Source organism: Bubalus kerabau, chromosome 20 (genome assembly GCF_029407905.1).
Source record: "Bubalus kerabau isolate K-KA32 ecotype Philippines breed swamp buffalo chromosome 20, PCC_UOA_SB_1v2, whole genome shotgun sequence".
Lineage (NCBI taxonomy): Eukaryota > Metazoa > Chordata > Mammalia > Artiodactyla > Bovidae > Bubalus > Bubalus kerabau.
This window is the reverse complement of record NC_073643.1, coordinates 7,919,922-7,946,128: the sequence shown is the minus strand read 5'-3', so window position 1 is coordinate 7,946,128 and position 26,207 is coordinate 7,919,922. Positions and strand designations below refer to the sequence as shown.

General features: G+C 52.8%; 1 protein-coding gene across 7 annotated transcripts in view; it reads left to right on the top strand.

The window, feature by feature from the left end:
• Positions 1-26,207, top strand: part of OSBPL10 (oxysterol binding protein like 10) — a 333,676-nt gene that overhangs the window by 287,558 nt on the left and 19,911 nt on the right. For all 7 annotated transcript variants that reach the window (XM_055558423.1, XM_055558427.1, XM_055558426.1 and 4 more), the window contains exons 7-8: positions 8,565-8,714; positions 22,059-22,536. In XM_055558423.1, coding sequence (XP_055414398.1) covers positions 8,565-8,714; positions 22,059-22,536 — 628 coding nt within the window. The remainder of the gene's footprint in view (positions 1-8,564; positions 8,715-22,058; positions 22,537-26,207) is intronic.

Sequence of the window (26,207 nt, the reverse complement as noted above, 5' to 3'; positions counted from 1 at the left end):
GGGGAGGCCCTGGGACAGAGTGTGGGCGGCATCCTGCAGCTTCCAGAAGGGTGCTGCCAGGATGGGAATGAGCCCAAGTGGGGGTGGCGGGCGCTTCAGCTGTGGCTTCCAGGTCCCCACACCAAGGGCCCCCATGTCCCCGGCGAGGGTGCCTCGGCCTCAGGAGAGCAGCGGGCTTTTGCTCAGTGTTCCTTCTGCACCGATGCCCCATCTTCCCTGAGCCTCTCCGCAGCGTCCCGCTCCCCAGGGCTGGGTGATGCCATCTCCATCTCACAGGTGAGGAGACAGCCTGCCAGGTGGAGGGCGGCAGGTTCAGGATTTATGTCCAGGGCGTGTCTGCAGCCACCGCTCAGAGTTCTCCCTGGATGCCTGGCTGCCCCTCAGAGCTGCAATGGTGTGTCCTCTTCCTTGCCTTCTCGTGACCTTTATCCCACCTTCAGGGGCTTCCTGTGAGTTGGGAAGCGTGACCCGTGCTGCCAGCACCATCCGAGGACCAGGGCGTGGTAGGCACGCCCTCACCCTGCAGAACTTCGTGGAGCCCTCGCCCAGCTGTGAATTCAGGCTGGAAAGGGCTGGACTTTTGCAGAAAAGGTCACAAAGCCCCGGACACAGCCCTGGCCCTTAGCCTGACACACTGCGTTTGTGCCCTCATCTCACTTCCGGGTGCCTGCATGCCTGGGCCGGGCCCGCTGACCTGCTTCCCAAGCCTCAACCACAGCACAGTCATTCCCGCTTCATTCGCTGCTGCCGCTTCCCCTGCTGCCCTTTCTCTGGGTTTCCTTTGCTCCTTCGCGATTCCTTTCTTTTAAGATGGTTTCCAAGCAGACACGCAGACATGGAAAAGGGCTTGGCCATGCTCCTCCCTCGAATGCCTCCCCCGTGTGTCTTGAAAGGAATGCCTTTACAATCCTCCCCGTGTGCTGTTCCTGATGAGGAATGCCCGCCCCGCCTCTCCAGCTCCCTCTCCCCAGCGGTGATCTCCTCTTATCTTCCGGGGTGTGTTTGATGTACAATTAACCTTTCTGCAGGTCGGCCCCTTTGCTCAGGACGAGCATCTGTCCTTCCAGTCTATGAGAGCCAAGTGTGGGAAGTGTGTGTGTATGTGTGGGTAGCGCCAGAGAGCCATCGCGGCCGCTGGGAGGCAGCAGAGAAGGATTGTGACGTCAGCGGCACCCAGCTCAGCCTCCCCCAGGCGTGGACATGCTTGTACTTGCACCTGTCCAAGCTAGGAGCTGACTCCTCCATCAGGTCTTCCCTGACCGTGGCCTCGTCGTATCGACCTTCAAATGGCCAGATAAGGTCCCCCAGCTGCGGGGGCGGCCTCTGAGGCACAGTTGGTCGCCTGAGGCCACCGCGGCTCCGAACAGAGGACGGTACATGTGAGGAGCCTCTGGCAGTCACCCTGCGTCTGGGCCGAGGGTCATCAGCCGGACCTGACACCACCCGAAGACCTGCGCCTGTCAGCAGCCCTCTGTCATGACTTCTGACCGGAGACGAGCATCCATCCTTCGAGCGAGAACCCTCCCACCCAGCCAGGATGGCCTCCTTTTGGGGAATTAGAGACAGGCACAAGAGAGAGTCTTCTGGAGGAGAAACCCCGCATGCGCTGAGCGTGGGGAGAACAGTAGGTCCCCTCGGTTGCCACCGCGTGTTCAGAGGACAAGCATCACATCCGTGTCTGTCCTCGGGGAGTAATTGTTCTGGGCGTGTGATAGCGAGGGCCGTGCCCTCGATCATCCCAGGGTACATGATTCCCACTGGGGAGTGAGGGCGGACGTGGCCAGTGGAATTCGCTGCACAGCCAGCCGGCCGTGGGGGCCCCAGGCTCTGCTGGTGCTGCTGATTGGATCCCCAAGTTGGACTGGGACTTTGGATCCCTCTGTGCCAATCCTCGTGACCTCGGGCTGTTAGATGGGGCTTCTTAGGGTGCCAGATAGCACTGATGTGTTGATGTGCTCTGAGGATAGAGTACTGGTTGTGACCACTTGGTTACATACACTGTAAATACCAAGATGGAGAAAAAATGACCAGAGACTGAGGAGGCGGTAACACCATCATCAGTAGAACCAAAACAAAGTTGGTTTGGTGGTTGGTCCCTGGGCACTTGTGCCTTAGACACTCGGATCCTCTTGCTCTTCTGGAATTCGCCGTGCTCTCTGTTTTGTTCCCTTCGTCTGTCTCCATTCACCTGCCCTCCCAGTCTCTCTGGCCCCCCTCAGCGCTCTCCATGTTTCAGCTTCACATTCCTGTTTTTTCTAAAACCTCTCATTTTGGGAAGACCACCTTCTCTTGACTTGTATCCCTTAGTGAGCAGAAGCCGGCTCGCCCTGGTGGCTGTGATCGCATGCCGTTGCATGTTCTGTGTAGCTGTGACCTTGAGAAGCACGTGGCATATGAGGCCACATCATTTCCCAGTTACTCCTCTGCCCACTACCATGCTCATGACATGGAGGGCATCTGAGGGTGGTGACGCTTGGGGTCCTCTTCCCCGCCACCCACCTCTTGGTGGCCCTCAGAATACCAGACAGTGTTCTTGGCATGGCTGGGTTCCCCCTTTTCCTGTAAAGACAATATCTGGGCTACGTCTAGTTCTCGCATTCAGTGTCAAGGTTTTTGGGTTGACTCAGCCCACCCATACCTCCATGCCGAGATACCAGCACGCAGGGAGAGATGCCAGACTTTTAAAAAACGATTGAGCTGCAGCATGTTCGCTGCTGGAAGAGAAGTTGACATTCATTTTCTTGCTGGCTTTCTGTCTGGATCAGGTAGACTTTTGGGGAAAGTTGCAGCTCAGTAGAGCTCAGTGGGTTCTGTCATTCTGTTGAAGATGTAGTCCAGTTAGAAATACCTCTTGTCAGGATGCTTGTTTTTCTGGCAAAAGTTGGCTGCCGGCATCCATCTGATCCTCGCTGGAGGAGACCCTTCAGACCTGCATGGCTGTATTTCCGGGCTCCATGGGGAGCTGCTCCCTGCCCAGCACTGAAACGACTTCTTGGAAGGCTGGGCAGGGCACAGGCCTCTCTCTATGGCCTTGAGGTGAAGGCTCAGCCCTTTGATTTAAGTCACTGGGTTAAAGCAGACATTAGTAGTAGATGCAGCTGCTTGTATTGGCCCCAGGCCTCAGTCCAGACAGCAGGGGAGATCACCGTGAAGAAAGAGGAGGGGAAGATAGAAATGAGGCTGAGAAGAGGGTGGGTTTGGGGAGCGTGGCGCGGAGTGAGGCCTCCGATAGGGAACTGCATGGACTCGGAAGATAAATGTCTGTTTCCTGGTTGGTTTTTTCCCTGGAACTGACTCCAACTGTAATTACATCACACGTGTGTATTGAATAAAAGAGATTGGAATTTCAGTCTTGCTTGGAATTTGCATTTGTATGAAGGAGTGAAGATTTTTGTGAAAAGGATGAGACACCAGCCAAGGTCAATGTGTCTGCAACACCGGCGCTCCCCTTGGCAGGGCAGCGGGACCCACATGGATCTAACACGAGTTTCGATGTTGCTTCTGGCTTTGGACCCCAAAGCAGGGATGAGCTTCTCCCTCTCAGATGAGGCGTAGAGATTGGTAATGAGGCAGGGGCGTGCTGGGACCGTCTCCGGTTCAACCACTTCCCAGCCTGAGAGCCCAGCTCACTTTCATGACCCTTCAGACCTTGAGAGGCCTGAGGTCAGTCTAGGCAGACCCACTCTATAAAATGCCGTCCCTCCCCAATTTGAGTGTGAAATGTCAAAGGTGACAGATTTTTTTTTTTAAGATTTTTGTTTTGTATGTGGACCATTTTTAAAGTCTTTATTCAATTTGTTATGACGCTGCTTCTGTTTTATGTTTTGTTTTGTTTTTGTTTTTTGTTTTTTTTGGCTGCAAGATCTTAGCTCCCCAACCAGGGATCGAACCCTCGCCCCCTGCATTGGAAGAGGGAGTCTAAACCACTGGACGGCCAGGAAAGTCCCATAGCAGTAGATACCTCATTGAATGTCCTTGGCACCCAGGTTAAGAGCCCTTGCCCTGGGGGGCCAGGTCACTGCTGAGACACCAGGGGCGCCAGCTGCCTGTCGGCCTTCTCCTGGCCCTCCGCTTGCCCGTCCTCCCTTTTGCTAGCAACGCAGGAGTCACTGGCTGCTTGTAGCACCACACTCTGCGGTGCTCATGTGGTAGAAATCCTGAGTCATAATTTTTGTTTTTACTAAAAGCTTCATTTTCCCAAAGTCTGCTTTTCTTTACAGCATATCCTAATTCCATTATATCTTCAAGTTTGCAGACCTTTTTACTGCCCAGCTGGCTCATTTGCAGAGCTCTCCGGGGGATGGGGGAGGGGGATTTGAAGATGCTTCTTGATCAGGTCTTAGGAATTTTCTCAGTGTTATAAAGCCGTTTTTTTTCCTTTCAATTTTCTTCTGAGGTGGAGAAACACTGTTCAGCCACCTCTGATCCCCTGGGGAGAGGAGCTGACCTCGATGTGCGGGCGGGGGAGGATGCGACCAGCACGCAGGCCTGACAGTGGAAAAGAGATTGGATCCACTGACCGTTACCGCTGTTGTGGATTTCATGTTAGAGCAGGAGATTTTGCAAGCCCTTGACCTTGAAAAGAGAGGTTTTCTGCCTTTAAAACTCCATCAAAGCTGGTTCTTCGAATTCTCCGTTTTTCAGAGACCCTGCTAACTGTGGGTGCTTTGCAGGTGCCCACAAATCGGTGTTCACACGGCCAGTTGACCTTCAGGCTGATGTGCCCTGTTGGAGACGTCTACCCTCCATCCATGCATGCCTGTATTGTTTTATTTTTCTAATAATTGCTACTTTTTAATTTATTTATTTTTGGCTGTTCTGGGTCTTTGTGGCTGTGAGTGGGCTTTCTCTAGTTGCAGCAAACCGAGGCGGTGCACAGGCCTCTCATTGCTGGGGCTTCCCTTGTGGTGGAGCACAGGCTCTAGGCATTCAGGCTTCAGTAGTTGCAACATGTGGGCTTAGCTGCCTTGATGCATGTGGGATCTTCCTGGACCAGGGATTGAACCCATGTCCCCTGTATTGGCAGGTGGATTCTTATCCACCGGACCACGGGGGAAGTCCCACACATCCCTATTTTGAGACCCACACAAAAAGTGGTCTCACCTTCTGCATATGAATTGACTTCCAGTTTGGGTGGAATTGGAGGAGGGGTGGTTCTCTAATATGTTCACTGACAAAGTGATGAATGAAACCAGCTTTAAAAAACAGTGATTTATTCAAAGTTTGGTAGGAGAATCTTTTGCAGGTTCTCAGAAGCTGGGAGAAACAGGAATATTACTGGATCCTTGTTTAAGCTTAGGGCACAGTTTGCTAAGGATCTGCGCCAGTGAGGGGATGTGTGTCAGACTCCCCGCGGCCTTTCTTCCCTTGATGGGACCGCAGGGCCCCCAGGAGTTCTGGCCACCAGTCACCCTGGAGTGAGTCAGCTTCTGGGCCTGTGCACCGGCCTGCTTTCTCTCTGCTGGAGCCAGTGTCCCTGGTGGTATCATGAGACACGGGAAATGTGACGTTGATTGGAGTGGGACGGGCTGGAGAGGCTTGCGTGCACAGTAATGTCTGTCTGCTGTGGCAGGATCTCGCAGAAGGCTTCTTGGCTCCTTGGAAATCAGGGACCGGCTGGGTTTAGTTTTCAAGGGAGGCAGACAGCAGGAGACTGTGGTCTGGGTGGTCTGTAAGCGCCTCCCTAAGAGTGGCTACGGATGGGAGGGGTGGAGAGTTCCCCATGCACTGGCCTACAGGCAGATGGAAAAATCACAGTTTCGGAAAAAAGAAGCCTTCTTCACTTCGCAAAGCTGACTTGAGCTATTGATTTGTTTACCTCACACTCAGTACTTTTCGAGAGCAACTCATTTCAGGAGGAACAGTTAGTTGCACTCCAAATGGAGCTCCCTTTCTTTTTGAATTTCTGTTTGGGAGAACAGTTGATGAGCAATGCTGTGTTCCTTTTGGGTGTCCAGCAGTGATGCGGTTGTACACCTACAGGTATCTGTTCTTCTTCAGGGTCTTTTCCCATGGCGCTCCCTTTCTTGCTGAGATGTGCAGGGACCTTGAAAGCCACGCCTGCATTCTCCAGTGCAGGCTGGTAACCTGATTTGCTTTCTGTTTTAACAAGTCATTTAAATGTACTTGGTCGTGCCAGGTCTTAGTTGTGTGAGGTCTTTACTTGTGGCACGCAGGCTCTCAGTTGCAGGGTGTGGGCCGAACCTGGGCCCCCTGCATGGGGATTGCAGAGAATAGCCACTGGACCACCAGGAAAGTCCCATGATTGCTTTCGATTGTGTTTTCTCCTCCTGACACAGATGCCAGGTGTTGCCCTCTCCTGCCCCCCTGCCCCGGGTGGAGGGCAGTCTGCTAATCCTTCCTGCCTGTCAGATCGCTGCAGAGGAGGCAGCAGCTGCGTCACCGAGGCACAGGCTTTGCTGGTGGCTCAGAGGTAAAAGAATCTGCCTGCCAGGGCAGGAGATGCAGATTCAATCCCGGGGTTGGGAAGATCCCCTGGAGAAGGGAATGGCTACCCACTCCAGTCTTCTTGCCTGGAGAACCGCATGGACAGAGGAGTCTGGCAGGCTCTACAGTCTGTGGGGTTGCAAAGAGTCAGACACGACTGAGAGACGGACATTTTTCACCTTCGCATTGAAGGGTGAGTGTTTGAGCTTTCTGGCTTCAGTGGCACCTGATTGGAGATGCAAACTCACAGAGCACAGAGGCAGCCACCCTTTAAAATTCCCCTAAAATGCTGAGGAGAGGAGCGAGGAGAGTGAGGAGGACAGGTGCGTGGGAGGGTGGCCCTGCCTTAGCCCGTCAGGCGCAGAAGCGCAGCGGCCTTGATCACCACGGGCGCTGCAGCGGAGGAGCTGAAGCTGGACGAGAGACAGGGCCGCCGGGCGCTGGGCTCCTGTCCGCCTGCCCCTGGCTTCCCAGCACGGCCCCAGACTTCGCTCAGGTCTGTCCGCTGGATCACGATGGGGGGACAGAGGCCCTCAGTTGTTTCAGTATATCCAGCAAAGCACCTTTCCGGTGATGTCACGTAAGACACGCAGCATGAGTCTGGGGAACCAGGCAGACTATGAAAACGCGATTCTTGGCTGGAGGACAGCCCCGTGGACTTGGGAATAATTTGAGAAATATGTCTAAGGAAAACGTCTATTTCAATTGAAGTCTTCCTCTTACTTTTAAATGGCATACTTATGTGTGTATTTGGCTGCATCATCGAGATCTTTGTGGCCCACGCCTTCTCCAGCTGTGGCCTGGGCTTCAGCAGTTGTGGCATGCGGGCTTAGTTGCTCCACGGCATGTGGGATCTTAGTTCCCCCACCAGGGATCGAACCTGTGACTCACTGTGTTGCAAGGTGGGTTCATAACCACTGGACCATCAGGGAAGTCCCTCAATTGAAATTTTAAAAACTGTTACCCCGGTGGGAAAAATACCTCATTTCCTCTGGAGCGTTGGGGAGGAACAGCCAGCATGTGTGTGTGAAGCCGGATGATCATCAACACCGTGATAGCCAAGTAACTTTTGTGTATTGGAAATAGATGCGATGGTTCTGTCTCCTGAGGTTGAAAATCGTTAGTTTTTGTGTGGGTATTTGGACAAGTCTGTATCCTTTTATATGAAAACGTTCAAGCTCCTGTGTTTCTGTATTTTAAGTTCATTGTGTCTGACCTGTCAACAGTAATTAGAAACAATTATGACATGTTTTGTGTGGAGTGCTTTTGCTGATAGAGAAACAAGTACTTTGAGAACATAAATGAGGAATGGTGAATAAAATGGTGATTTCTTTCAAGAGAAGAGTTCTTTGGTACTTGGGTATCAGAAAATTTTGCTCTCAGCAACCCCTCTGGCACATTTTATTAACTTGCCTGCTTTCTGTGTAATTTGGAAAATGGGAATCAAGCAACTGAATGAATAAAACTTGCATCAAGGAAAGCGCAGGGTCTGTTGGTGGATTGAAGCTTAGCATTGTTGTACCATTTCAGACTTCTTTACGTTTTCATTTTTGTTTCCCTGCCTAAATGAATGCCAACAACTGAGCCTTTTTTTGGTCACACTTGCCATCTTGATATTAACTAATGGGAGTAGAAATAATTTCAGAGTAAATTTTCACATAAATAAGGGTAATGTCAATTTCAGAGGCATCTGATGTTTGCTGATAAACAGAAATTTGCATTACTTATAGTGTAAAATTTACATTAGCTGTAGTGGGTTGTACAAGTTAACAGGAGAACATCATTTGGGAATAATGGAGATGAATGGATGCATGCTGGTATGTTACAGTCATTAATAGTTTCTTGGAGGGCAGGAAGCTTTTTGTCAGGGGAGGTGCTGAGGTCAGAACGTTCACTTACTGATGAGGTGGGGAAGATGAACGAATTCCTGTAGTGCTTGCAGGCGGGGCCTGCACCCCAAAGATCGTCTTCGCCCCACAGCCGGGAGCACCAGCTGGTGAAGAAGTTCTTTCTGGGCGAGTCTGGGCTCTCTGCCCTTTTGCCAAAGAACATGGGTGCGGTGCTGTGCCTCCCTTCTCGGGACCAGCTGGTGATTTTTATTGATGATCTTGTTTTAGCCAAATTCAGGCCCTGAATTGGTTTTGTCCGAAGATGAGAAAAGCGACACTGAAGATCAGGAAGAGACAGAACTGGGCGTCATGGAGGACCAGCGCAGTGTGATCCTGCACCTCATTTCTCAGCTCAAACTTGGGATGGATCTGACCAAGGTAGGAGGGCGTGTCCCCAGGGACTTGTGGCCGGTCATCTGGGCTCTGTGTTTCCCTCCCAGGCTTCCCTGTCAAGCATGGATGCCCCAGGGATGGTTGGAAAGGCTTTTTTTGTTTGTTTGCTTGACTGCGTCACACAGCATGTGGGATCTTAGTTCCCTGATCAGGGATTGAACCTAAGCCCCTGCAGTGGAAGCATGGAGCTTAACCACTGGGTCACCCGGAAAGTCCCTGGAAAGGATATTTCCTGTGGACACCCATCCCAAGGGTGAGAGCCTGGCCTTATGCCTCTCTGGAGGAGCTGAGATGCTCCAAGGGCGGGGAGAGCACACGAGATGATGAGGACACTTCCAGATGGGATTTGTCTCCCACTGTGTCCTCGAGAGGATGAAAGGTGACCTAGAGAGATGCACGTGGCACATTAGCCACAGAAAAGAGGAGGAAGGAGACGGTGGGGGTGGGAGTGAGCCTGGCACCTCCTCCCGGGCACCAGGCCACCTGCTGCTGCCGCCTGTTGCTGGCCTTCACCCTGCTGGTGACCAGACCTCAGTGCCCGCTGGTTGGTGGACATGCAGAAACTCCCACTGGTGTGCACTCATCCTGGGAAACTGCGTTGAGAGGACTCAGCATGCTCACGGTGATGCCCAGGAGATGGCCCATGTGGAGCCTCCCCGCACTCTGGGCAGTGTCTTTGTTCTGGAGGCGAGAGGAAAGGCTGCTGTGCTTGCCGCTGAAAGGTGAGGGCGGGCATCAATGGCCTTGTGGGTTGTGCGAGGTGCCTGGACTTGACTGCCTAACCTACCTTGGGTTCCCTTGCCTTGTCCTGATTCTGATGCTGGAAGTTCAGCCTCTGTGTACCAGTGCCAAAAGGAATCTCAGAGACAGAGTTTTGGGTGATGTAGAGAAGAACAGCTTTATTGCTTTGTCAGGCAAAGGGGGACACAGCAGTCTAATGCCCTCAAGTCTGTGTGGCCCAACCCAGGAGGGTTTGGTGAGGAGCTGTGGAGCAGCGGTTCAAGGGCGGAACTGCTGCTGAGGCTCAGGGTGCGGCAGGGCCTGTACTCCTTTAGTCTGGCCCAGGTGATCTCCTCTAGAACGGGGTTGATCCATCTTACATTTGTCTACCCATCTTGTATATAACGTTGTTTATCCACCTTATGTATAATAGTTTGCATCTGCTAATCCCAAACTGCAACAACAACCCAGATTAGGACTTGAACCCAAGGTCTTTTAATTGGGATCGCACACCTGGTCTCAGGGTTTAATGAAACTCAGGCTCTTGATGTCTTATCACAGAAAGAATTCAGTGAGAGACAAAGTGATAGGTAAGAAGTGGATTAATTTAGAGAGAAGTACACACTACTGACAGAGTGTGGGCCCTCTCAGAAGGCGAGAGAGGCCCCAAATATGGCATCTTTAGTTTTTATAGGCCAGGTAATTTTATAGGCTAATGAGCAGGAGAATCACTACAGCTGTTTTGAGGGAGAGGCGGGAATTCCCAGGCCTTGGACCACTGCCCACTGTTTGCTGTTTGACGGGCAGCCTCGGAGCTGCCCTGGCGCTGGTGGCTGTGCCGCTTCTTTCGCTGAGTTGCCCTGAGCCTGTGCTGAGGCGCGCGGGCTGGCGGGAGTCGAGCTGAGCCTGTGCTGAGGCGCGCGGGCTGGCGGGAGTCGAGCTGAGCCTGTGCTGAGGCGCGCGGGCTGGCGCGAGTCGAGCTGAGCCTGTGCTGAGGCGCGCGGGCTGGCGCGAGTCGAGCTGAGCCTGTGCTGAGGCGCGCGGGCTGGCGCGAGTCGAGCTGAGCCTGTGCTGAGGCGCGCGGGCTGGCGGGAGTCGAGCTGAGCCTGTGCTGAGGCGCGCGGGCTGGCGGGAGTCGAGCTGAGCCTGTGCTGAGGCGCGCGGGCTGGCGCGAGTCGAGCTGAGCCTGTGCTGAGGCGCGCGGGCTGGCGGGAGTCGAGCTGAGCCTGTGCTGAGGCGCGCGGGCTGGCGGGAGTCCACTCGCCCGCCATCTTGAACTAGCTTGCTCTAGCCAGTTGTCGCGTCCTGTGGCGGTGTCCTTCTTTCAAAGGTTCTGCCCTCCCCCTTCCCTTTCGTTTCAGACCTCACCCTCTGTCCCTTCCCCATCCTCCCCTTCCCTTGGCAACCACACCTCTGTTCTCTGTGTCTCTGATTCTGGTTTTGTTTTGTTGATGTGCTCACTTGTGTTGTAGATTCCGCATATGTGTGATATCGCATGGTACTTGTCTTTCTCTGACTGACTCACTTCACTAAGTGTGGTCATCTCTGTGTCCACCCATGTTGCTGCAGATGGCATTGTTCTTTATTAGTGGCTGAGGAATATTCCATTTTATGTATGCACCTCATTTCTTTATCCACTCATCTGTTGATGGGCATTTAGGTTGCTTCCATGTCCTGGCTGCTGTGACTAGCGCTGCAGCGAAACTGGGGTGCCTGTATCTTTTCACATTATAGTTTTATCTGGGTATATGCCCAGTACTGGGATTCCTGGATCATATGGTAGTTCTGTTTTTAGTTTTTTTTTTTTTTTTTTTTTTTTGAGGAATCTCCATTTTGGTTTTCACAGTGGCTACAAATTGGCATCACTGACTCCATGGACGTGAGTCTGGTTGAACTCCAGGAGTTGGTGATGGACAGGGAGGCCTGGCGTGCTGCGATTCATGGGGTCGCAAAGAGTCGGACACGACTGAGCGACTGAACTGAACTGACATCAAATTATATTCCCACCAGCAGTGTATGAGGGTTCCCTCTTCTCCACACCCTGTCCAGCATCTCTTGTTTGTAGATCAGATCTTTCCTGTTGTGTCCTCGCCTCTTCTCGGCTCTTGACTGCGTCATTCAGTGACGCTTGTGCTAAACTGGCTGTGGATGAACTTGGCCTGAATGGCACTTGGTCCAGGGAGCGGGCACCCTGGAGAGGGAAGATTCCTCCACTCAAGAATGAAGCTCTGGTCTCTCCATAAAATAAGTGCATGGCTCTGTCTTTGCAGAGATGGCCAGTGCTGCCCCACATTCACAGGTCAGCAGCCTCACCAGGCCTTTAGGGCTGCATTTTGCAGTTTCCTGGACATGTGACTGGTGGGGTCGTACAGCACCCCATGCTCAGAAGCACCCCAGGCTTGGTTACTACTCTGCTGTTGCTGACTTGACTTGCATTTTCATTTTTCACCGGGCCCTTTTCACTGGTCCTGCTTTGAAAAGCACCCTTGTCTGCCCTCCTTTCTCGCTTGTGGTTCCAGAAGCCTAAGTTTCTGGTAAATTCCTCCGCTGAATAATCTGCTGCACTTCCACAAACTGTGGGTAGCCCAGGAAGGAAAATACAGGAAAAGAAGGGGCCGTAGAAGATGGAGGTCACAGAAGGGCACTTTGACAAAGGGACATGTAGGTGGAGCCTGAAGAACAAGTGGACAGGAGTGGGAGGAACGAGAGGAAGGGTGTTCTGGCGGAGGGAACAGCATGGGCAAAGCCAGAGAGTTTTGTATGGTGGTGGGGTGTGCGAGGAGTGTGTACTAGTGGGGCCAGGAGGAGCCTCAAGTCTGGAGGGGTCAGATCTGCAGAGCCCTGTGGGTCGCTGAAGGAGGGTGGACTTGATCCTGAGGGACGTACGAAACCTCTGGAGCGCTTGGAGCAGCTGGGAAACGTGTTCAGAGCCACTGCCCTGCCAAATCATGGGCTCCAGGGAGGCGGGCCCCAGGGTGCAAGGTTGAGCTTGGTTTATGATGATTTTTCCCTTGTTTCCAGGGCTGTGAAAGGCAGCCTTTACTGACGTTTGTGCTCTCTCATCTGGTATATGTATATTGGGCTCCACACCTGCCATGCTGGGAGTGCCACCTTTCAGAATCCACGCCCTCATGGAGCCTGTGCGGTGGTGGAAGGAGACTGACAAGAGAGCGAAAAGGATGCAGGGACTTGAAACGCGATGCAGAGACACAGAGCACGGCAGGCCTGGGTTAAGGTGACAGCGGGAGGGCAGGCCTCCTCCATCAGCTGCTCCGAGCAGGGTTCCCCGGGTGTCGCTGGAGTGCAGACCCCAGATGGTGATGCGGAAGTCAGGCAGGGGACCTTGCAGTGGAAGGGCATTCAGGCCAGAGGGGATGGTGGGTGGACAAGGCCCAGGGTGGATCTTGCTTGGCGTTTGAGGATGACCACTGTGCCAGGATGAGAGTGATTTGTGTGGGTTGGCAGGAAGGCAGGGGCTGGATCAGAGAACCTAGTCGGACATTGTGAGGACTTGGGTATTATTCTGGGTGATGTGGGCGCCACTGGAGAGTTTTGAGCGGAGTCATGCAGGGCCTTCCTCGTATTGTTTTAATATTTATTTTTGTGTTTGGTGTCTCGGGTCTTAGTGGTGGCACACAGGATCTTCTGTCACAGTGCATGGACTCTGGTTGAGGCACTAGGCTCCAGAGTGCACAGGCTTCAGGAGTTTCGATATGTGGCTTAGTTGCTCTGTGACATGTGGGATCTTAGTTCCCCAACCGGGGATCAACCCACATCCCTTGCATCACAAGGCAGATTCTTAACCCCTGGACCACCAGGGAAATTCCCTTCCTTATATTTGTAAAGGTTTATTTTGACTCTTGTGTGGAAAGTGGACTGAGAAAAGGCGAGCGGGGTGTAGGCAGCAAGGTCATGGTGGAAACGGAGGAGGTGACAGTCAGTGGTAAGGGTGGTGGCAGATTCTAGGTGTACACAGAAGAGGTGCCAGCGGGCTGTGACTGTTCTGTTTGCATGTGGATTGGATGTAGGATACGAGCTAAAGAGGAATAAAGGATGACTGTAACCCAGGCTACTGGGATAATAAAAATTAGAACTGCTGTTTGTTTCAGAGATCTCTTACTGAGGAATTGACGACCCTAAACAAAATGACCGAAAGTGACCCTTTTACTTCTGCACAGTCAAGCAGTCTAGGCTGGGCTCAGCCGAGCAGTCCACCTGCTGGTCTTGCCTGTGGCCACTGCCTGTGTGCCTGTCTTCAGCTGTTGGGCTGACTGTGGGCTGGACTTGGTTGGAACAGCTGGGCCTTTCTCTCACCATGAAGTTCCAGGACCTTCTCTCTCCGTGAATCCTTCCTTCGCGGTGTGTCCAGCAGGGTAGCCAGCTCAAAACTCCCAGGAGGGCAGAAGTGAACGCTGATAAACCTTGGGCCCCAAACTGACACCATGTCAGTTCTCCTCTGTTGATGAGTGTATGACAAGGGGACTGTGCAGGAGTGAGATCTCCAGGGGCTCAGGTTCGCCGAGGGCCACAGTGGAGCTGACCACCACCCCCGCTTAGCAAGGGAAAGAAGGTATAGAATGGGGAGGTCAGGGGGACACCCCAGGTTCAACCTTGAGTCTCTTGGGTCTGAGAGATCCATTCACTCCTAAAAGGGAGTGAATAGAGGCATAGGAAGAAATTCCAGAGAATCTCCAATATGTAGAGTCTGGAGAGATGCTGCTGCTGCTACTGCTAAGATGCTTCAGTCGCGTCTGACTCTTTGCGACCCCATAGACGGCAGCCCCCCAGGCTCCCCCGTCCCTGGGATTCTCCAGGCAAGAACACTGGAGTGGGTCGCCATTTCCTTCGCCAATGCATGAAGATGAAAAGTGAAAGTGAAGTCGCTTAGTCATGTCTGACTCTTCGCGACCCCATGGACTGCAGCCCACCAGGCTCCTCCGTCCATGGGATTTTCCAGGTGAGAGTACTGGAGTGGGTTGCCATTGTCTTCTCTGGGAGAGATGGAGAGTCACTGGAGAGAGAGGACAGGAAGCAGAGGAACATGGTAGCATGAGGTCACACAGTGTTTCAAAGAGAAGGGAGTCTCCACTGCATGGCATTCCAGCTGAGGGTGGGGAAAAAGCATGCTTGCAGAGGGACCATTGCCTTTGTTTTGGTCAAGGTATGATTGGGTGGCTTCAAGGGAGGATGGGGAGAAAAAGTGGAGACAGGCAGTAAAGTTTCAAGGAGTTTTGATGCCAAGGGGAGCAGAAAGTTGGAAGGAAGGTCTGCAATTGACAAGTGTAGTTTCTGCAGATGTTTGAATGCTGCTGCGAACAGTCGGGGGAGAGGGTGGAGGTGCCTGCGGGAACTTAAGAGGGGAGGGGCTGGAATCCTGTGAAGGGGCAGAGGGCTTGCCCATATCCAGTACCATTCATCGTTGGAGCAGGAGGCAGGCAGCAGAGTAGAAGTGTGCAGACCCCAGGGACTCGCAGGAGAGTCCTGTGTTCATGCCCATGGCTCTGAGCCTGGATGCCTCCCGACTGAGTCACCTTGCCTCCGAGTGTCTCCGTTTCCTTTTCTGTAAATTCAGGATAATTGTGCTCAGAACTAGTGCAAGGCACAGAGTAGGTTGAGCTCTCCTTGGGTGCTCCATGCATATCCCGTCCATCAAGGATGCTAGCCAAGATTCTGTACATTGAGAGAGAAACTCGCTGAGATCATTGTGAAGTTTCTCTGATTCTTTTTTTTTTTAATTTCTTAAAAAAAATTTTGTATTCTTATTTCTTTGTCTTGATTTTCCCTGATTCTTAAAGAATTGTTTAAATTGTTCCAGTATTGCTGTTTGTAAAACCAAGAGATTTAGTTTGTGGCTGTGGTTCGTGGACCCCCTGGATAGAGAATCACATTAGGACAGATACCTGCATGCCTGCACGAAAACTTTCTCATGGCCTGCATTCCTGTTCACGGATGGATAACCTCCCAGCAGACTGTTGTGTTGTCTTGCATGACCTCCTCAAGTGGCTACTTGATATTATACAGTGGACATCCTAAATGCACAGCTTTTTCCTTTAATCCCATTATTTTGTTAGGCCACATTCCCAGGCGCAGTCACAACATGCACAGATTAACAACACTGCTGTGCTTACGCTCCTCCTTCTCAGGGGAGAGTTTGCCCAGGTCCTCACGGCTGCCGCAGCCAAGAGGTGAACCTCGACCCACAGCCTCTGACTCTCCTATGAGCCGAGGTCTTGAACCCTGAGGCTAACTGGGGCCTGATTCCAACAAATGCACCTCTCTATATGTAGTAAATATCTTCTCAGAAAAAGTAAAATTTTATTTGAAACTCATTTCATCCAACAACAGTTTTAATGAATGCCTTTTGTGATGTCCCAAGCACCATGAAATAGGCATGAAGGGAGCTGGCCCTTTAAGGGAACTCAGGGGAGAATCCTGTCGGCTGAGTAGAGACCCCTGGGCAGTGCGGCTCCTCTCCTGCTTGCTTTGTAAGGGTGGGCTTGTGTGTACGTCCTCTGGCTGCCTTAAAGGATTGCATAGATCCATCTCGGGGGCTGATCTTGGTCTCCTTTCCTTGCTGTTTGCTCCTGGTGGATTTGCCAGTCTTAATGGCAGAGCATCAGGTAGATGGCTCTCCCGGTTACCAAGTTAACTGATGTTTCTTTGGAGAGGTGGCTCCCACCCAGCCCTTCCTTAGAGAAGGCCCACAGTGCTCCCCTTTGTGGGGAAGGGACGGGCCATCACTCTTTCCAGGGACCCTTTGACTTTCTCAATGGGCAGTCAATTGTTTCCAGGTTCTAGGAGCCCAACCCAAAGGGTAGTTCGTTACTTCTAGACTGCTGCAAATTTAGCTGTAATTAAGTTTTCTCTGATTCCCAAGTGCAGATCTTTTTTCCTTTTCCCCAAAGTAGTTCAAGGTCTTAATTATGTTGGTGGCAGCAAAGGCAGCCCTGGCGGATGCCTTGACGAGCCTGCAGCAGTGCTTTCGGGGCTTTGGCTGCCGTCATCCTGAGCAGCTGGGCCGTCGCTCGCCTCTCTGCTTGGAGACAGACGGCCCAATTAGTCCTCCCCACTTCTTGGCTCTCGTGTCTACAGTGTCCACCGCCCAAGACACAGATGATTAAGGACTGACTTGCAAAGGGACCAAAAAAAGGAATGTCAGGGAGGGACCATAGGCGAGAGAGAATCTACTTTAGAGGGAAGGGTGACGTCTTTGTCCAGGATGGTCATGGTGCTGGGTGGAAAGACGTGGGTTGGATATGCTGCACAAACACCAGCAAGAGATAAACGGGGAGACAGTCACCCCATGGCTGCCCCATTCTCCCCCGTCTCTCCGGGAATTCTACTTTTCCCAGAGCTGACAGAGCCACAGCACCACATGCCTAGCGGGTGCCTAGTGGGTGGGACCTGCGGTTGGCTGTGAGGCCACATTCCCTGCGTCTTTCATTTCAGGAGCATTGTCTGGGACAACTAGTAAATTCCCAGGTGTTGCATCCCTCGTAGAGCCTTTTTTTCTTTTCCTTTCAGCTCTTTATTTTGCCCATTTTCCTGTCTACGGCAGAGTTGCAGGAAGAGAACAGTGAATTTGCACATACATTCTTCACCTTTATCGGCCAGTTGTTCACATGTTGCCATTTCGCACTTTTCTCTCTTCTTCCTCCTCTCCCGCTTCTCTCTGTCCCTCACAAGAACACATGGACGTGTATGTATGTGTTAGTTTCCTGATGAGCCGTTTCAGAGTAGATCGCAGACACGGCCCTCCTCCCTGATGTCCCTCAGTGAGTGGAGCTGGGCAGATCATCAGTTACCTGACGGGGACATTCTCCTGCACGACTCATTCGTCACCCTGGGAGAGTTTAACCTTGATGCCGTTCTGTTTCTCACACACCTGTTGCAGGAAGGGGAGCCCCTTCCAGGGCTCGAGCATGGGCTCTTGTCTACCACTTGGAAATGAATCGTCCGAGGAGACACACATGCTGACAAAGCGAGAGATTTCACTGGGAAGGGGCGCCAGGCGGAGAGCAGCAGGGTGTGGGACCCCAGGAGAACTGCCCTGCCATGTGGCTCCGCAGCCTCGGGTTTCGTGGTGATGGGATCAGTTTCCAGGCTGTCTCCCGTGGGGCATGCATTGCTCAGCCAAGATGGATGCCAGCGAGAAGGAGGTGGGAGGTGGAAGGACATGTGGTGTCTCCTTTTGACCTTTCCCGAACTCTTCCGGTTGGTGATGGCTTAGTTCCTTAACAGGACTTCCTGTCATAAAATAACTCACACAGATGGTTACTCTGGTGCCTAGCCAGAGTTGCGGTTTCAGTTAGTGTGCGTCCCCTAACACACCCATAGTAAAATTTCCCCCAGTTGTTCCAATAAGGCTCTGTTTAGCATTGATCAAAGCAAGAGAGCCCTGGAGATGCTACAATGGGGGTGTCTGATGGTTACAGTCAAGGAGCCGGTGGGTGGGTTCGCCTGGAAGCAGGGGCTGTGAGGAAAGATCTCCTAGAGGAGGTTACCCTTGAGCTGTTTCTCATTTAGACAAGGCAGGAGGGAGGGCAGGCAAGAGAGACAGGACTGAACATGTGTGTGTGTGCATGCACATTTGTGAGGGGAAGGCTGGAGGCAGAAAATGAGGGATAATGTGAGACTGGAGAAGGTGAGGGACACCCTGGCCTTTGTCTCTCGCAGAGAGTTTAGAAAGATGCGTCCAGCAGTGGCGTGGAGAAGAAGTGGGCGTGACAGCTGGAAAGGAGGGTGGGTTAGGGAGGGTCAGTTGTGCTTTTCCAGAGATGGGGCACCGGAAGTGTCCTTTCTTAGTTACCAACGGCTCCCTCCCCTCTGCATGTTAAGGCCAGGTTTGGTTTGTTCTTCCGGCTGTGCTGGGTCTCTGTTGAGGTGTGTGGGCTCCTCTGGTTATGGCTCATGGGTTCAGTTGCTCCGCAGAAGATGGGATCTTTGTTCCTAGACCAGGGGTTGAACCCAAGTCCCCTGTGTTGGAAAGCAGATGCTCAAACACTGGACCACCAGGGAAGTCCCCTGTCTGCATATTAATGACAGTTTGGGGCTGGTGGATTGCCTTGTCGTCCTGGAAAGAGTAAAATGGACTGGAAGGTGGGGCTCTCATCCCACCCTTTCCCCTGGGCTGCTTCCTGACCCCCTTGGCCATAATCAGGGACAGGAGAAGGGGTGGCCCAGCCATCCATTCTGACGTCCAGTGAACGCTCACCTTGTTTGTCACTGAGGGAAAGAAGATGCTCTCATTGGCCAGAAGCAGAGAATAGTGGTGTCGGGGTGATGGACCCAACTTGGGGAGCAGTCGGGGGCCCTGCGGTTCCCTCCACACACCTTCCCTGCCTCCTCCCCTGTCTGTCCCTCACCTGTGAGAGCAGAGAGCTGACCATAGCATCCCAAAGAGGCTTTTGGGCTTTAATGATCCACAGCTGGGGATTCTGAGTGGCGGTCTTTTCTCCATTTATTTCATTTTTAAAAAAAACATTTGTTTACATATGTGTTTATTTGGCTGTACCCGGTCTCAGTTGTGGCACAGCGGGTCTTTAGTTGTGCATGTGGGATCTAGTTCCCTGACCAGGGATCGAATCCAAGCCCCCTGCATTGGGAGTGTACAGTCTTAGCCACTGGACCACCAGGAAAGTCCCGATTTAATTTGTCTTAATCCTTCAGCTTCTGAGTTCAGAAATGCTAGCTTGGAGTAAATGTCTTAAACTCTAGCCCTTTTCCCAGGACAGCAGAAATATCTGCATGATTCTTTGCCTTCATGTTCAGTCTTGGGTCCCAGAGGTGGAATGGTTGACGGAGACACCTAGTCCCATGGGGGACGGGGAGGAGGAGCCAGGCCATGGGACCCCCTTCATGTGCAGCTCTGTCCATTGGGCTGGAGGCCTCAGTGTGGCTCAGCTCCCAACAGCCGACCCCAGCAGAGAACCCCTTGCCTGGGTGGGAGAACAGGAGTGGAGAGGTGTGGGAGGGTCTGGAGATGGGGACCCTGGAGGCTTCTTTTCTTTTTGAAAATGTTTATGTATTTAGCTGTGCCGGCTCTTAGTTGCAGCACTCAGAATCTTTAGTTATGCATGTGGGATCTGGTTCGCTGACCAGGGATCACCCCAGCCCCCCTGCATTGGGAGTGCAGAGTCTTAACCACTGGACCACCAGGGAAGTCCCTTTCTTTACTTTTTAAATTAATTTAACTTTATTGGCTGGAAGGAGGGGGAGTTCAAAGGCTGTTTAAATCCACAGCTCCCAACCTGCACAGCCTGTGTGGGAGGCGTTCCTGCGGGGACCTCGAGTGGCTCTGTTGGGGGAGGACATAAGAGACATAGTCGGGCCCCCACAGAGCATGGGGAAGGGGGCTGAACTTGACCTCCTCCCACCCAGAGCTGTAGGAGGTGAGATCAGTGGGGTCTGAAGGCCACTCTGAGCCAGAATGTGTTTTTCCTGGTCAGCTCGAGTCCTTGGGCACTGAGCTGCTCAAATCTGTCAGGCTGTGGCTCAAAAGAAAATTAGAAGATCTCCGTTAGTTTGTATGGTTGTGGTTTAGATGTTTCTTCTTGCAGTTTATTAGAAAAAGGAAGCAGAAAGATACTCATAAGAAATGTGAAGACACTTCTGTCGCCAAGAGAGACGTGTTGAACATGGAGTCCTTCTGTGGGCTGTGTCATGTGTTCATTCTGCGTCTGGCTCCTTTGACTTGTCACAGCTGCGCTGTCCTCTCGTTTTCAAGTGAAAGATAGAAAAGCATTAAGAAGGATACCGGCCTCCCCTTCCCGGTGGGCTGGCCTTTCCCTAGCTTATTCTGAGGTATCTGTGCTTTGCTGTTCTTGAGGCTGGCTGGCTCGTGTCCGCCTGTCTCTCTAGTGTCTGCCTGTCTCTCTAGTGTCTGCCTCGCCTCTCTCGTGCCCACCTGTCTGTCTCGTGTCCACCTGTCTCTCTTGTGTCTGCCTGTCTGTCTCGTGCCCGCCTGTCTCTCGTGTCTGCCTGTCTCGTGTCTGCCTGTCTCTCTCGTGTCTGCCTGTCTCTCTCGTGTCCGCCTGTCTGTCTTGTGCCCACCTGTTTGTCTTGTGTCCGCCTGTCTCTCTTGTGTCCGCCTGTCTGTCTCGTGCCTACCTGGCTGTCTGGTACCTGCCTGGCTGTCTCGTGTCTGCCTGGCTGTCTCGTGTCCACCTGTCTGTCTCATGTCTGCCTGTCTGTCTTGTGTCTGCCTCGCCTGTCTCTCTTGTGTCCCCCTGGCTGTCTCATGTCTGCCTGTCTCTCTCGTGTCCTCCTGTCTCTCAGGATACCTCGCTTCCACTGTGTCTCTGTCTTTATAGAGGAATGGTCCCAGTGAGGGCCGAGCTGGGGACCCAGTCACAGGGCTGCATGTGATATTCCCGGTTGGTGACGCTTTCGAATGGCCTGGCGCCACGGATGTGGCAGAAGGACAGACTCAGCCACACAGGGAGGAGCAGAAGCCAGTGTGCGACCTTGGCCAGCCCCTCCCCTCACCCGGGCAGTTCAGGGGTCAGGACTGGTCTTCAGCTTCAAAACCTGGTGACCCTAGGAGAGGAGGAGCCGAGTGAGATGGCGTTCCAGGTCAGCACAGGCTTGTCTTGCAGCTGGGCAGGTGCACTTACTGGCCCACAGCCGCCTTGTAGTGAGCTCGCTGAGGGGTGCTAGCAGGTCGGCGTGGTGAGGGGCTGCCTGTGTCCCAGAAAGTCCCTCACCTGCTTTAGGTGGCCTAATCCCTGGGTTCTGGGCGTTTGGGTGTATGGCACACGAGGGAGCACTCAGATCCACGTTGGACCAACGAGGAGTGCCGTAGCCCCTGGTGGACCCTCCAGGCTCCTCCCTGTCCTCAGTCATGGGCCAGTGACACAGCGAGGGGACGGCCCCTCTGCCAGGCAGTTTACCAGAAGCTTTTGCTGTAGCCCAGTCTGTTTCTTCATAGCTCATTTCTCCTGACCCAGCCCACGGAGCAGCCTCCGCCTGTGGCCCTCCTGTGCGTGGGAGCCCTGTGAACACTGCTGCTAGCTGGCCTTGCCTCCAGAGACATGGGCCAAGGCCCTTTCTATACTCATTTTCTGTCCCAATCCTGGTAGGGTTTCTATACTGCTCTTGCTATAGCAATTTCCAAACAGATTGTCTCCGTGGGTGGTGGTCTATCTGGACCCCCTCTGACATGCAGCCCTGAGCCCCAGGATCCGGGTTTGTGGGGACACACCGAGCATTGCCCTGGGCAGTGCCTGATGGTAGGAAGAATACAAAAGAGCCCCTGGGAGCTGTTTTCTTCACGTCTGTAAATGTGGAGAGCTGGGTGTTGACCGAGGGCTGCGTGTTAGCAAGGCACTGGCCGTGGAGGGAGATACAGAGGCTGTGGTTTCAGCCCAGGTGAGCAGAGTGGAAGACAGCTCAGGACGGTCTCGCCCACAAGGCTGGGTGGGCATCATGGGCGCCACCGCAGCCGTTTCCAGTTCCTCAGACATTCTGCCATCTGATGTGTCACGCGTGCGCACATCCAAGGAACTGGCCTTGGCGCCAGCCCTGGGGACTGTGCCTAGGGGGTGGCAGCCCCAGCTTTCGCCTGTAACCGCAGGGCTTGCTGTCTGACCTTGCCTTCTCCGGGCGCAGGTGGTGCTCCCCACGTTCATTCTGGAGAAGCGGTCCTTGCTGGAGATGTACGCGGACTTCCTGGCGCACCCCGACCTGCTGCTGGCCGTCGCGGCGGGGGCCACACCCCAGGACCGGGTCATCGGCTTTGTGGAGTATTACCTCACCGCCTTCCATGAGGGCCGCAAGGGCGCCCTGGCCAAGAAGCCCTACAACCCCATCATTGGCGAGACGTTCCACTGCTCCTGGGAGGTTCCCAAGGACAAGGTCAAGGCCCGGAGGACTGCCCTCCCCGCTCCCGCGGGCCACGAACACCCGATGGCTGATGACTCTTCCAAGAACTACAAGCTGCGGTTTGTGGCCGAGCAGGTGTCTCATCATCCGCCCATCTCCTGCTTCTACTGTGAGTGCAAGGAGAAGAGACTGTGTGTTAACACTCACGTGTGGACCAAAAGCAAGTTCATGGGAATGTCCGTGGGGGTCTCGATGATTGGGGAAGGTAAGCCGTGCTGAGGGGTGGAGCTGGGCTCCGATGGAGGGACATTTGTGTACATGATGGGTGCTTGAGGGTGTGCGTGTGGACTCCTTTCTTTTTACTTCATCACAGAGCTGGGGTAAGTGGACGGGCGGGAACTAGGGATGGGGCTTGCCCTTGGGGACCAGGTCCTGGCCCTTTGCCGGTGGGGCCGGGGTGATGCAGGAAGCAGGATGCGGCTCTTTGCCTATTAGGCTGGCTTCTTCACCTTCTCCTCATGTGCGGGCCACCAAACAGATCCTTTTATTTCCAGCTCCGTATGAATATTAGAGTTGGCTTCAAATCTATGAAAACACATCTTTACTCATCCTCATCTGTGTTCTGGCTCACAAACAATGTAGTTGCTCTGTTGTGTCCTACTCTTTGTGACCCCCATGGACTGTAGCCCACCAGGCTCCTCTATCCATTAAATTCTTCAGGCAAGAATACTGGAATGGGTTGCCATTCCTATCTCCGGAGGATCTTCCTGACCCAGGGATTGAAAGCAGGTCTCCTGCATGGCAGGCAGATTGTTTACCTTCTGAGCCACCAGCGATGTCCTGAGCATCATAGAGCTGCCTGTTCATTATCTGCTCATAAATGATTCTCAAGACAAATCTCTGGATGCTGGGCTTGCAATTCTGAATCAAGAACCCAGTGTAATCAGACCATGCGTGGATCACACATTCCCCTCTTAGTGGATAGCTATGAATGCAGTTTATTGTTGGAGGAAAACTTTAATAATCCTTGTTAAATTCAGGTGCCTATGTAAATGTTTCTTCAACTTCCTTTTAGTCATCAGTCCCTTTGAGGTTCTGGCCACAGACTCTCAAAAAAGAGAAAAAAAATCCAACACAAAATTTGGCTTTCGGGTTCAGGGTATATATACATGGCTCCTCAGAAGCCCTTCCAGAATTCCAGGAGATTAGAGTACCTCCCATTGACTTAGCAGGCTTTTATTGAGCACCTAATGTATGCCAGCCATTGTCTTGGGAGCCATGAATACTTGAGTGAACAAAACACGCGGAAGAAAATGTGTCCTCATGAAGCTCTCTTCTGCTGGGGAAATACAGTGGTCGGTGCTTTAGAAAGTGTTAAGTGCTAGAGAGAAAAATAAAGCAGGGAAGGTGGACCTGGGGATGGGGGGACAGGGTGGTGGAGCTAGAGGATGGGCTGGAGTGGCAGCTGGATAGACCTCACTAAGAAGGAGGCAACTGGGCGAGGACCCCAGGGGGTGATGAAGGACCCCAGGGGGTGGTGAAGGACCCCAGGGGGTGGTGAAGGACCTCAGGGGGTGATGAAGAACAGGCCTTGTCAATGGCCTGCTAAGTGTGTCTGACAAAGAGAAAGAGGCCCTGGGGACCAGGGGCAGGGGGCCCCTGCATGCTGGACTGAGATGGGAAGTCGTGTGCCTGGAGAAGGGAGGGAGAGAGGGGGAGAAGATAAGGTCAGAGAGGTAACTGTGGCCAGGGAATGTGGGAGCCTGGGGTCCATCCCCTGGGGTATTCGCTGTCACTGATGCTAAGTGAGCTGCGAAGATGTGGGCTTTGAGTAGAAGATTCCGTGAACTGACTTGCATTTTAGCAAGACTGTTCCAGCTGCTTGTTGCCGCTAGGTCATAAGAGGAGAAAGGGGCACAAGGAGACCAGTCAGGAGATTATGATGAGAATCCAGGCAGGAGATGGTGGTGGCTTGGGCTAGGGCAGAGATGGTGGGGTGGTGACATGGGGCGGGAACCTGGGTGAATAAGTGGAGCGATCAGATGTGGGTGTGAGCAGAAGGCGATGCCGAGGCTTTTTGCTTTGTTTCTGTGCGTGCTCAGTCATGCAGTCGTGTCCGACTCTTTGTGACCCCACGGACTGTAGCCCACCAGGCTCCTCTGTCCATGGCGTTTTCCAGGCGAGAATACTGGAGGGGGTTGCCACGCCCTCCTCCGGCGGATCTTCTCGCCCCAGGGATCGAACCCGTGTCTCTTGTGTCTCCTGGGATTCCTCAACACTAGCACCACCTAAAATACTGCATAACTGTTGATGCTCTTCCCAGCACTATACGCTCATACCCGTGACTCATTCATTTATTTTTCAGCTGGAAGTCTGTCCCTCCTAATCTCCCCCATCTATTTCTTTCCTCCCCTCTGGCAGCCGCCTGTTTGTTCTCTGAATCTGTGTTTCTGCTGTGTTATGTTTGTTCATTCTCTTTGTTCATTTTGTTTTTTTAGATTCCACCTATAAGTATATCATACAGTGTTTATCTTTCTCTGTCTGACTTATTTCATATAGTATAATACCCTCTAGGTCTATCCCTTTCGTCACAAAGGGCAAAATTTCATTGGTTTTCATCATTACTGTTTCATTGTGTATTTATATCACAGTTTCTTGATCCATTTGTCCATTGATGGGCACTTACGTTGCTTCCATACCTTGGTTATTGTAGATGATGCTGCTTACGAGCATAGAGGTGTGTGTATCTCTTCCAGTCAGTGTTTTCGTTTTCTTTGGATAAATGCCCGGAAGTGTGATTGCCAGATCGTACGGCGGTGCTCTCCTTAGCTTTGGGGGAACCTCTATACTGTTCTCCATGGTGGCTGCACCAGGTGATGTTCCCGCCACCAGTGAACGAGGGTTCCCTTTTCTCCACACCCCCACCGGCATTTCTTATCTCTGATCTTTTTCACGATGGCCTTTCTGACAGGTGTGAGGTGGCGTCTCATTGTGGTTTTGAGCTGCCTCTCCCTGTTGATTTGAGGCGTGGAGCATCTGCTCATGCGCCTCTTGGCTGTTAAGCGGCCGTGCGCACTGCTGTGTGTCTCTTCAGATCCTCCACCTCGTTGTCAGTTGTTTGGTTTTTTAATGTCGAGATGTGTGAGTTCTTTGTCTGTTTGGAACATTAACCCCTCATCAGATGCATCTGGGGCTCAGATGTGAGCTGTGAGAGGCGGATGACACCAGGCTTTTGGCCTGAGCAGCTTAGAAGGATGGAAGAGCCCTTCGCTGAGATGAGGAAGACTGGAGGGGGTGCTGGTTTGGCAGAAGGAGTGCACAGGGGTCCAGGTGGGTTCTGTTAGGGTTTAGATATTCGAGGGGCGACTTGAGCAGACAGTGACTCTGCATGCTGGGGTTCTGTGGGGAGGTCCCAAATGAGGTTAAAACGTGTCACTTAGGACCTGGAGACTCATGTCTGCTGAGTGTAGGGTCGGCCTCTGACGTTCAGGGTCTGGGCTCCCCCGTTCCTTAACAGGCAGCTAGGGGCCGCAGCCTTCATTCACCTTGCACACCCTGGACAAAGCTCTTAATGATGTGTGTTGGAAATCGTGTCACACCCTTGCTGTAGCATCTCGAGCAGAGCTGGGATTTTCTGCTCTCATTTTTCCTCTGCGCCTGAAAATTCTCCTTCAGACATCTCAGTGGAGTGCTGAAAGTGAAAGAAGAGTCTGGAGAGACTCTGCAAGGCCCCCTGGGGACCCCACCCTGTGTACTCCTGCCGTGGACGGGCCTGGGAGGCTTGTGTCTCATTCTTGCGGGGCTTCAGTTCAGACTGAAAGATGAGCTCCTTTCAGTAGCTCCATCTCCCTTTCTTTCATATTAATTAAGGGTGGGCTCTGTAACCCACCATTTTTCTTGAGTTTTCACAGAAAATGCTTCTCAGTTCAGTTCAGT